We start from the raw sequence: 12,031 nt of genomic DNA, 5'->3' as shown, positions 1-12,031 counted from the left end.
TGCTCTGCCTACTTGTGCTATCTCTCTGTCAAATAAATAAATTAAAAAAAAAAAAAAAAAAACTGAAGAAAGGGGAGAACTTCCTTCTCTGGAAATAATTAACATGAACTTAAAATGGGTTGTAGAAATTCACATAACCTCAATTCTCAAGTTACCTATGAAAAGTGAAATAGCTATGTTGATATTCCAGAATAGTTCCTAGGCTAAAAATAATGCGTATTTTATCATCTGAATGTTTCCCCCTTTCAACAAGCTTCTAATTGTCTTTTAATGCCTGTACAATATTCCATTAAATGGATACACTATCATTTAATTTGGAATATTTCAAATTACCTGGATTTCTCATTTCCTTAGGTTTACTGGGTCAAAGGACTACCTATAGATCCTGTGACATGTTCCTATTTTCCTTTCCAGAATGTTCATACTGATTTATAATCCTCCAGCAACTTCTTGTGTAACAATTTGACTGCAATTTTGAACCATGTTCAAAGTTATTATTAAAAAATAATAAGGGTTCTAGAGGGGAGGGGGGTGGGAGGATGGGTTAGCCTGGTGATGGGTATTGAGGAGGGCACGTTCTGCATGGAGCACTGGGTGTTATGCACAAACAATGAATCATGGAACACTACATCTAAAACTAATGATGTAATGTATGGGGATTAACATAACAATAAAATAATAAATAAATAAATAAATAAATAAATAAACAGGGGCACCTAGCTGGCTCAGTCGGGAGAGCATGCGACTCTTGATCTCGGGGTTGTGAGTTCAAGGCCCACACTGGGCGTAGGGATTACTTAAAAATCAAATCTATATCAATAACAATAAAATAGTAATAAAAATAAATTTAAAATAGTAAAATTATTATTAAAAGATAATTATTTTTGATAAAAATTATTTTAAAAGCAAAGTGCTCATTTAAAAGATGTAGCTTAGGAATGTTATTTGTATTCCTTTCACTGCTGGGAAGAAGATATATAAAAACTATTCCTACCTGCTTTGTGTGTGTATGATATTCAAGTAAACAAAAGTTTATTAGAGACTCAAAGCTAAATAAGAGATGTTGCTGAGCTCTCATCCCCTAGAGATGTATGAAAATCTGGCTCAGAAGAACCCTGAAATTAAGTTCTACTTCTTTATAACTCTCCTGATCAGAACCATTCTCTGCTTCTTTTGTCATCAAATAAACATAAAGAACCAATCTCGATGAAATGTTATGACATCTTGGGCGCCTGGGTGGCTCAGTTGGTTAAGCGACTGCCTTCGGCTCAGGTCATGATCCTGGAGTCCCTGGATCGAGTCCCGCGTCGGGCTCCCTGCTTGGCGGGGAGCCTGCTTCTCCCTCTGACCCTCCCCCCTCTCATGTGCTCTCTCTCTCTCTCATTCTCTCTGTCTCAAATAAATAAAACCTTAAAAAAAAAAAAAAAAGAAATGTTATGACATCTGAGATTTGCTCCAAAATATGCAAGGTGGGGAAATAGATGAAATAAAACAGACTATGATTTGATCACTGTGTAAGAGTGGAAGCTGGGCAAGGGACTCCTCTACTTCTGCATATGTTAAAATGACAACTTCGGTTGGTTCTCTTTACATATTTGTGGTTGTACTTTCTTACTTTAAATTATGCAAATTAAAGGTTGATTCCGAAGGCCTCCTGCACCAGCCACCAGGCAGTGGGAAGACCAGAGCTGTTGGACATTACATTTGTATTCCAGGCAAATACAGGCACCGTACAGGCACTTAAATATTGGCTGACTGACCATCAGGTTAATCATCTGGTCTACTCAGTTATGTTAAGAGACTTTAAAAAGCAAGCTTTCCTTATGAGAAAACGCTGCATTTTATGAGCAGCAATGTTCTATTTCTAAATAATACAAAGAAAAGTAAATGCCTAAATGACGGTTAATTTTCAGTACTTTTTACATGGTGGCACTGAATCTTGGTGGATGTGGATCTCAGTCCCCACCCTCTCCCTATAGGAGTCCCTGGGGGAGCAGTGGAAGGATGCAAGTGCGCCGCTCTCCCCCTCCCTGCAAGGGATTTCAGACACTTCAGAGTTCCCTTACAACCCAACTGTACTCCCCGCTCCTGCTGGTGGGAAGTCGGCGTGGTCAGTCACGGTATGCGTGTTTTCGGTCGGGCCAGTCCATGCAAGACCACAGCTGCAGAGCCTCCAAGCCCTGATCAGTCACATCCTGACTTTCCCCCCCGGGGGGGGGAGGGGGAAGCACGTCTGTCCCAGATCTGTAACTCACCCTTCCAATGTCAAACTGCAGAGAAAATGCTGTTAGGGCTCTGCCTTTGTCTATCTTGTTTTACTTATTTTAAATTTTACTCAGACTATAGAACAAGCAGTAAATTGGGCGTTCAAATATGTGCCCGCCCACACCAAAAGCAGTGCTATGATTTTGAAGCAACTTTATGACTTGCAAGCAGCTCAAGGGTGGGGCAGCCTTCTCATGTTTATATTCACCCCAGGACTTAACAGGATGCTGTGCCCCTAAGGGCTATCTATCCATGGGGGCTGGGAAAGTAGTTCTCATGACAACATTATGATTTCATTAAAATACCACCAATTCATGCTTTACAACACTTTGTGAATCCAGGAAAGGAGGATACTGTTATATTTCTTTTCAGGTATATTCCATTTAAAGAACTCTTATATTGGGCATAAACTTCTCAAAACTCTAAGACTCTGAATGAAGACAGCTCTTAGTTTCAGTTCAGGATCAGGAGAGGCCACACCTGGAAGTGCAGAAAGCCTGCAAGGACAGGGCTAGGGCTCCTGCAGTTCAGCCTCCGGGTCATCTTTCTTCAGAATGCCGTCAGTGGCCTAACCCATCTCCCAGCCTCCAGGCCCCCTAACGACACTAACCTGCTTTCACCACACTGCTCCCATCCCATCCTTTAAGACAGCTAGGTGTTCTATCCAAAAAGCCTTCTCTGACAACCTCAGCCTCTCCTCTCCCATCAAGGCTGTCTATGCGGCATGCCTCGCTCTACAAACTACTCCCTCAAAACTCTGTGCGCAGCCCTATCCCCGCTCTCAGCACAAGCACTATCATGTATCCTAATTATGAGTCTGTCCTCCCAAGACAGGAAAAGGTCCCTGAAGACAATAAAAATGTCCTAATCGTCTTTCTAGCATCAGCATTCGGCACAGTGCCTGGCACACACCAGGAGCACAGAAAATGTGCACCTGAACGAATAAAGCCAAGTCATTGTCCTCTCTGCCTTCCCAACTACTCGTTGACCTTCTTTGGGGGGGAAACATCTTCCCAAAGCATGGCTCCATCTCTGCTGACTGGCTCCACTGAAATGCTCCCTGCCCCTGAGCTTGCTCACCTTTACTCCAACACGAGTGTGTCAGTGAACGTGAACAACCACCAGTTCTCACAAGCACCCAACCTTCTCTGCTCAGCAATGGTGGGCTAATTAATGCGGGCTAAGCCTACTATTTTGGTAAGGATAAATATGAAAACAAAAGAGACAAGAATGCAAGTACCACCGGAGCAAAGTACAAACTCCTTCAGTAATGAAGACTATCTGGCCGAGAGTGTGTAACTGAAGAGGGGAGACACAGGAGTTAGGAAGATGACTGCACGTTTCTCAAGTGTTACAGAAGTACTGGTCTCTCCCCTCTTGGAAATCCTCTGTATAGAAAAGTTTCATTTTAGACAGGAGATGTTTTCTCCCCCTTTGGGAGTAGATTTCTAAAGCTGCAATGAGAGCCAATGGGGAAACATGACGGACTGTTACTGAATTGCACTTTGTAATAACTGTACCGTGACAGGGTTCTACAAAGCTCAAGATACCTATTAGAAGAAAGTGGCTGTATGAATCCAGGCTTGCATGCATCAATCTGACTTACTGGAAGCAAATCAGAAATGAAGGTTTTCCTTCTGACTTTTCTTTTGTGCGGGATCTCTTCCATTTCATCATCTTCCATCAGAGAGCCACGGCTGGTGCTCTCCAGCACGTCCTCCGTCTCTGCAGCAGCTTCTAACCTCTGCTTTTCGGCTTCATGCATTCGAATTACCGTCTCACCAGCATCCACGTCCAGAACGTCAGACAAGATCTTCAGTATGGCATTTATGATTTCTGCCTGACTCTTGGATGGAATAATGTCCTTTAGGTTCCAAATGGTGCCTGGGGGGAAAAGGCATATAAGGACAAAGGACTCGCCTGTGAAAACTTTTATTAAATACAGTTTCCACAAGATTGGTTCTTTTAAGCTCAGGTGTAATATAAAAAAAAAAAAATCTCCAACCCTCTGCCTGTGTTCAGTTTTTATTAAATGTCAAAAAAAAAAAAAAAGCTTCGCACAGAGGCGGCTCCCTTTATTACAGTCCTGCATGATCATCTCTCTTCCTTGGCACACAATGCCTCTCTCAGACACACCGCACAGCAACAGACCGAGAGAACGCTGATCAAGTTTCACTTGAAACGACAAATGAAGCTGCCTCGCTCTCTTTCATCTTAACCTGAGCTGCCCTCCTAGGCAGCTTCTTATATTCCAAGAGAGGAACGAAATGCACAAAAATTCCAAGGTTTCTGGACAAACCAGACAGCAGGTTCTTGGTTTTTTGCTTATCAAAACAGAACAGGAGCTACCATTAAGTAGGCAGACTAATTGAAAAAAACAAAACAAAACAAAACAAGTCACTGTTAAAATAAAAATACATCCTGGATATGGACCCAAAAGAATTGAAAGCAGGGACTCAAACAGATATGTGTCCATCCATATTCACAGCAGCATTACTCAATAGCCACCGACCCGAGTGCCCATCTGCTGATGAGTGGTCAAATATATACACATAGTGGAATATTATTCAGCCTTAAAAAGGGAGGAAATTCTGACACACTGCAAGGACGAACTCTGAGGACATTATACTAAATGAATTAGTCATAGTTCGTACAGCATGCAACTCTTGATCTTGGGGTCATGAGTTTGAGCCCCACATTGGGTGTAGAGCTTACTTAAAAAAAAAAAAAAGATTTAAAAATAATAAAATGAAATTAGCCAATCAGAAAAAGAAAAACACTGTATAATTCCACTTAGATGAGGCACCTAAAATAGTCAAGTTCATAGAGACAGAAAGTAGGATGGTGGCTGCTGGGGGTGGGAGGATGGGAAAATGGGGAGTTGTTCAATGTGTGCAGTTTCACTTTTGCAAGATGAAGAGTCCTGGAGATTGGTTGCACAACAATGTGAATGTACCTAACATTACTGAACTATACACTCAAGAATGGTCAAGATGGTAAACTCTATGTTACATGTACTTCACTACTAAAAAACAACACCTCTCATGATAAATTACCTCTGGAAGAGCAGGAAGAAGATATATACAGAAAATATATAAATTACCCATTACTCAACAGATCACCAGATTATTTCTTATCTCTACATTTAGAAATCCCAAGGAGAAAGGAACTGGGGGTAAAGAATTTATAGAAAAGAGAGTGGTCACGTCATGCCCATTTCTGAACTCACTGGTTCATAAACAAGAAAGGATCCTGACAATAGCACTTCTTTATACAAAGAGAGTAGCTTGTTAAATTGAAAAGAAACCTATTCTAGAAGGCTCCACAACTATGCATAACCTCTTGAATTAAGGATCTCCACTTAAATATTACAATTTTCAGAACAGACATAAGCACAGAAGGTCATTATGTGGTGAAAATGAACGAGTGACTGAATTTTGGCATCCATCTCTACCCATTACAAATTACTAAAAAAGCACACTGCCGGGGCGCCTGGGTGGCTCAGATGGTTAAGCGTCTGCCTTCGGCTCGGGTCAGGATCCTAGGGTCCTGGGATCGAGTCCCACATCGGGCTCCCTGCTCAGCGGGAAGCCTGCTTCTCCCTCTGCTTCTGCCTCTCTCTCTCTCTCTGGGACTCTCATGAATAAATAAATGAAACATTAAAAAAAAAAAAAAAAGCACACTGTCGCCTATGGCTAAATTTTACCTGCCACCAATGTCTTTAATAGAATGTACTCCATGGAACTGACAGGAGAAAGCATTGCTGATTCCAGTACATGCAATGCTGGGGCACTGAAAGATTTCAGCAGCTCTGGGTTATCTTCGGTCACTGTCTGCAAACAATATGCTATAAAGATAAAAATTAAGTATTAAAACACAAATGAATTCTGCTAGGATAATTTATACCAATTTAACTCATCAGAAAACATTTGCATCTTTTTTTATTTTGTATTTGAATTCAATTTAGTTAACATATACTGTATTATTAGTTTCAGAGGTAGAGTTTAGTGATTCATCAGTTGCAACCCAGTGCTTATTCCATTAAGTGCTCACCTTAATGCCCATCACCCAGTCACCCCATCCCCCCACCCGCCTCCCCTCCAGCAACCCTCAGTTTGTTCCTTATAGTAAACAGTCTCTTATAGTGTGCTACCCTCTCTGTTTTTATCTTATTTTATTTTTCCTTCCCTTCCTCTATGTTCATCCTTTTTGTTTCTTAAATTCCACATATGAGTGAAATCATATGGTAGCTGTCTTCCTCTGACTTATTTCACTTAGCATTACACTCTCTAGTTCCATCTAAACATTTGCATCTTTACAACTCCTTCAGACACAGATAGCTTTTGTAAAGTAAGTATGCTTTACTTCAAGGATGGTACATGCAAACGGGGCTTCTCAAACTGTCAGTGCAATGAAAGATTTTTTTTTCTTTTTAATTTCTAATTCTTTACAAAATACAATTTAAAAGGCTCTTAAATGGTGTGACAATGTGAAATTACTATGAACATTTATTAAGGGGTCTCCTCAATTTCTGCACACGTCGGGGACCAGTGGCAAACAGCCTACGGGAGAGACAACGCTTTTAGCAGTTCTGTTATCAAGAACAAGCCCTGGACTTGGGGACATTCTGGCTTCCTTTAAATTCAGCATGACCTTAAAAGTTAGGGCTTTTTCTGGTAAAACAGTATTTCTTTAAGAAAAAAAAGGGGGGGGCGCTTGGGTGGCTCAGTCGTTAAGCATCTGCCTTTGGCTCAGGTCATGATCCCAGGGTCCTAGGATCAAGCCTCGCATCAGGCTCCCTGCTTGGCCAGGAGCCTGCTTCTCCCTCTCCCGCTCCCCCTGCTTGTGTTCTCTCTCTAGCTGTGTCTCTCTCTTTGTGTCAAATAAATAAATAAAAATCTAAAAAAAAAAAAAAAAGTATTTTACATAAAAATGAGTAAATTAAGAGATGACTATGATATTAAAAGACATATGATCCCTTTAGTGCTTAACTCCTCCCTTGAGTTAAACAAGACAATGGATTACAACTCGCATATCAGAAATAATTAACTGAAAGTATCAAAACAACTGGGATTGCCTGACAGGTTTGACAGAAGAACCTCTGAAGCACAAAAGAGGAAGCAAGCCCAAATGTGTTTTTCTTAGTGTATTCCAAACAAATCCATTTCTTTCCAGGTCTCAAAATTTCAGTCAATCATGCCCATCCAAATTAGTCAAAATATATGCTACTGCTGGGATCTAGTTTGGTTCCCCAAATACATGTGTATACAAATCCACATATACGCATATATCCAAACGTAATTCTTTTTCATTAAGAGACTAATTAAATTCACTTTAGCAAAAAGCCAAGAGAAACTGAGGTTGCTACCATAAAGTCAATACAAGAGCAAAGAAAGCCATATTAATATATAGGATGGAATCTCAGAAAGTTCACTTTACTGTATGTAAACCTTGCTTGATTTTCAAACCAAAGTAATTGGACATTTGTTTAAAAAATCACGAATCTAGCTAAATGCAAAAAGAAAACATTATTATACAATGAAAAATTACTTTATTCTGACCCATTTTTTTTTTTTTAAGATTTTATTTATTTATTCTACAGAGAGAGACACAGAGAGAGAGGGAACACAAGCAGGGGGAGTAGGAGAGGGAGAAACAGGCTTCCTGCTGAGCAGGGAGCCCGATGTGGGACTCGATCCCCGGACTCTGGGATCATGACCTGAGCCGAAGGCAGACGCTTAACGACTGAGCCACCCAGGCGCTCTCAGACCCATTTTTTTTACAGTTTATTACAGGACAAAAATTAAAAACAACTAAACCTACAAGACTAAAGACACAAAAATAGAAGTGAAGTTTTTCTTTTAAAAGCTATTAACTAACTTTTGTGAATTTCCCTAATTGTGAGAAAAACTGTCCTCTGAGATTAAAAGCCACCTACCAATTTCCTAGTTCAACCATTTTTAAAATCCACATTTACTCATAAATCACCCTTCTGCCAAAGATTCCATTTTGAGAAACTGATTTTTTAATTTTTCCCAGTAGTATTTATTCCACTGTTTTCTTCTATTCTCTTGAAAGTATCCATTAGAGCCAAAAGAAGCATCAGTAAGGGGAATACACTCAGTCCATGCCAGGAGAAATGCATAATTAAATAAAAGGACAGCTGGATGCCTGGCCATTATAATGGGTAGAAAAGAAATGCTTTTCATCAATTATTTCTCCACTCTCCCCAGAGTTCTGCTGGGCCACCCACCCTCCAGTCTGTCTCTCCAAATGGACAAGGGCTCCCCACTATGGCTCTCTAACCGCACAGCGAGAACACGAGGGAGTGAAGGCAGCTGAAGCTGCTGAGCTCTGCTTGCCCTTTCCCACAGAAGGGAAGCAGGCCTACACGAAATTTCAATCACTTATTTTCCTCTCTCAAGAAAAGCACAAGTTATCAGTTTTCTGCTGGGAGTATGAGATAGTGGTACAAGACATTTAAATAAGTCTAGATTCCAATTAACTTTGGCTCAGAGGCCTGGTAGTTGTGGGTTACTGTTTCTCAGTAAATGGGAGATGAAAGCTTCAAGAATTAATAAAGTGTTCTAAGAATGGTAATAGACTGCTCACATAATTACCTTCCTCCCTTTCAGAGTGAAGAGCAGGAAAATTGTATGAGTAAGTAAAGTATTAATCATAGATTTTAAAAGATTCAGAACAAACAGAACTCAATTACACATTTATATATAAAATGAGAAAAAAAAAATCACTCCTATAGAACAAACATGCTATGTTGGAACAAAAATTTTTGAATAAGGCCACACATACTTAATAAATCATCACTTTTTCTTCACTTACCTACTGAAATAGCCAGGTCAACATTGGTGGGAAACCTACTTAAATACTTTAATACAATCTCCAAACACCCTTCTTTGTTGAATATAGATACTGCTCTACCACTGCATTCACTAAATTGAAGGGGGAAAAAGAAGTTTTACTATTCACATTTTAACATTAAGAAATCAACCACAGAAATTCATGAAAAGATAAATTAGGCTTTATAAAAGAAAAAACAAAAAAAAAAACAAAAACAAGAATTGGAGTCAAACACCCACCATTTTTATAGATGAAGAAACCAATGCCCATTCTTATTTACTGCTCACAGACAAAACTGGCTATCTGTATTTTTATTTCTATCACAGTAGAACATTTTAGCCGATCTCTTTACCTGCATGCCAGTTTCCTTATACGAGGCTGGAGCTGGGAGAGGGCTTAGAAATCATTTAACTTCTATTCCTCATCTCATACATAAGGACACCCAAGCCCCAAAGATCGCACATTTCGTTAGTGGTGGTTCCTTGGGTCCAGCTACATAACAGTAAGTTATGTCTAGACTGCTATTATAATTTCAACAAGCAGAATTTGCAGTCTACAAAAGAGAAATTACTAGATACATTTGAAACTACACTACCTTGGGGCGCCTGGGTGGCTCAGTCGTTAAGCGTCTGCCTTCGGCTCAGGTCATGATCCCGGGGTCCTGGGATCGAGCCCCCGCATCGGGCTCCTTGCTCAGCCGGGAGCCTGCTTCTCCCTCTCCTACTCCCCCTGCTTGCGTTCCCTCTCTAGCTGTCTCTCGCTCTCTGTCAAATAAATAAAATCTTTAAAAAAAACAAAACAAAACAAACTACACTACCTTTTAATAAAAAAGTCAGAATTAATGTTAAGAATGTTAATATACATACTAAATACAGGGTAAACAGAACTGATTTTAATAATCTGATCCATGTTTCCAGAGAAAAGTAATCCTCCGTACATATCACATATACACGACATACTAATAGAGCTGACCAGATTATTAAACAGAGCTGACTAAATTATGAAATTCAATCCTGTTATCTAAAGATAAACTATTCTCTGCCTGCCTATCTACCTAACTAGTTACTACAACACTGCTATGAACCTACCCTCAAGATGCCCACAGTAAAGTCAGGTATAGTCAGGAAGATAAGGCATACATGGGTTAAAGTAATTGCAAATATATACATGTGTATGCAACTTAAATATATATGACTTAAAATATGAAGTATAAAACAAAAACGTGAAGAGCTAGGACACTGGAAGTGATATAGATAGGGCTCACAGGCATTCAGGAAAGAAAGTGTGGAGAGTACTTTTTCAGGCTCTTTTCAAAGAAAAATTTTTAAAACTTCTAAGTCCAACAATTAAGTAAGTTAAAGTTATCTGGTGCACAGGAAAATGTACCCACCGGCTTGCTCAAGTGTCATTTCCTCAGACCTGATCTCTCCACTTTTTCTGGTGGAATGCACCCACTAGTTTGAAATGATAGCACAGGCAAGTTCAGACTGCTATGTAGGCAGCTTTTCAGGATCCAACTTGGTCCTGTGTTCTAAGATATACCTGTGCTTTTAGGTCAGAAGTTATCGTTACTGCTGACTAGAAAATAAGGAACTGTAGCAGAATTCTGCTAGAAAGGTGGGACATACAATAGGGTAGGAAAAACTAAATCCAGGTAGTGTTTCTAGCCATTTCCATTCCTAGCTGCAAGTCCACTCCAGCCTACCACCGCCACAATCAGGGAGAGTGTGGCCTTCTTCCTACCAGGGCCGAGGGAACTCTTCTTAGGCATCTACTTCCCTGTCAAATGGCAAGTGCCAGGGTAGAGGAGTAAAGCACCAGCCGAGGGCTGTGGCCCCCATCTCATTCCAGATGCCAGACCAAAGCAGCTACTGCTCGGAGGCCTGACCAGCTTTAACACAGTGACTGCTTAAGGTTGCACAGGCACTGGGGGAGAACTGGGGTGCAGCAGGTGGTAATGGCCACGATTCCTCTTATTTCTGTCAGCAGCAATGATGGGAGAGAAGAGTTATAAAGCAAACAAAGCTGTAGTGATGCTATGAGGAAAAGGGCTTAGGAAGGAAGGTTGATCTTAGGTCACTTGAGACTACCTCCTACCAAGCATTAACATCAGGGATTTACAGCCCCACCAAGGAGAACAGACACTACAATCTAACAGAAAAACCTGAGCGGTGCTGTAGCAGGAGGCTGTTTGGAAAGATTCTTACCATATATTCCACAGCACATTCATGGCCTCATTGGCTATGTTCTCAATAGAATTTCTGTTCTGATCTTTTTTTTCCTGTGGAGACATCTCATTTGAATCCAGGCCAGCACTACACTGTAACCAAATATCATGATTAGTACCCTGGTTCAAAAGAATAATTAAACAAAAAGGCTAATGGTAGTGAAGAATCACAAAAACTAAACATCAGAAATTATAGTGGTTAACGAGCTCATCAAATTCTCACAAGCAGTACCCTTCCGACAATCCTGCTCCCTTCTGGCAAGAAATATAGACAAAGAAAGTTCACAAGTCATTGTACAAACTGGATACAAAGCATTTAACGTTTTAAAATGTAAAATCAATACAAAGTATTTCATCTAATACAATAAAGATAGTAAATCGGGCACAGAAAGGCACCACTCTAGGCACTTTCCATTAAATCATTTAATCCTGACCACGCACCTGTGAAGCAGATGAACTATTCTCCCCAGTCATCCACTACAAATAGGAAACTGAGGTACAGGGAGATTGCTGAAGGTGTAGCTTAGTACACGGCAGAGCTAGGATTGAGACCCAGGTATTCCGGCTGTAAAGCTGGTGCCCGGTACCACTGCGGTCTTGCCCCTCTAGCATAATCCACGGCAGCCTCTGAAGCAGGGCTTCTCAATCTCAGCACCACCGACACTTTGGACTGAATGATTC

General features: G+C 40.5%; 1 protein-coding gene across 4 annotated transcripts in view; it reads right to left on the bottom strand.

Annotated features, from left to right (window-relative positions):
• Positions 1 to 12,031, bottom strand: part of HEATR3 (HEAT repeat containing 3) — a 40,285-nt gene that overhangs the window by 24,358 nt on the left and 3,896 nt on the right. For 3 of the 4 annotated variants that reach the window (XM_021705826.2, XM_021705827.2, XM_044922183.1), the window contains 4 exons: positions 11,331 to 11,443; positions 9,106 to 9,215; positions 5,972 to 6,112; positions 3,872 to 4,149 (listed from right to left, as the gene is read on the bottom strand). In XM_021705826.2, the coding sequence (XP_021561501.1) occupies positions 3,872 to 4,149; positions 5,972 to 6,112; positions 9,106 to 9,215; positions 11,331 to 11,443 (642 nt within the window). Of the gene's footprint in view, positions 1 to 3,871; positions 4,150 to 5,971; positions 6,113 to 9,105; positions 9,216 to 11,330; positions 11,444 to 12,031 lie in introns of those variants that run through there. The other variant, XM_021705828.1, reaches the window with a different exon arrangement.

This window comes from Neomonachus schauinslandi, chromosome 16 (assembly GCF_002201575.2).
Source record: "Neomonachus schauinslandi chromosome 16, ASM220157v2, whole genome shotgun sequence".
Taxonomy (NCBI): Eukaryota; Metazoa; Chordata; class Mammalia; order Carnivora; family Phocidae; genus Neomonachus; species Neomonachus schauinslandi.
This window is presented reverse-complemented; position numbering and strand designations above follow the sequence as displayed.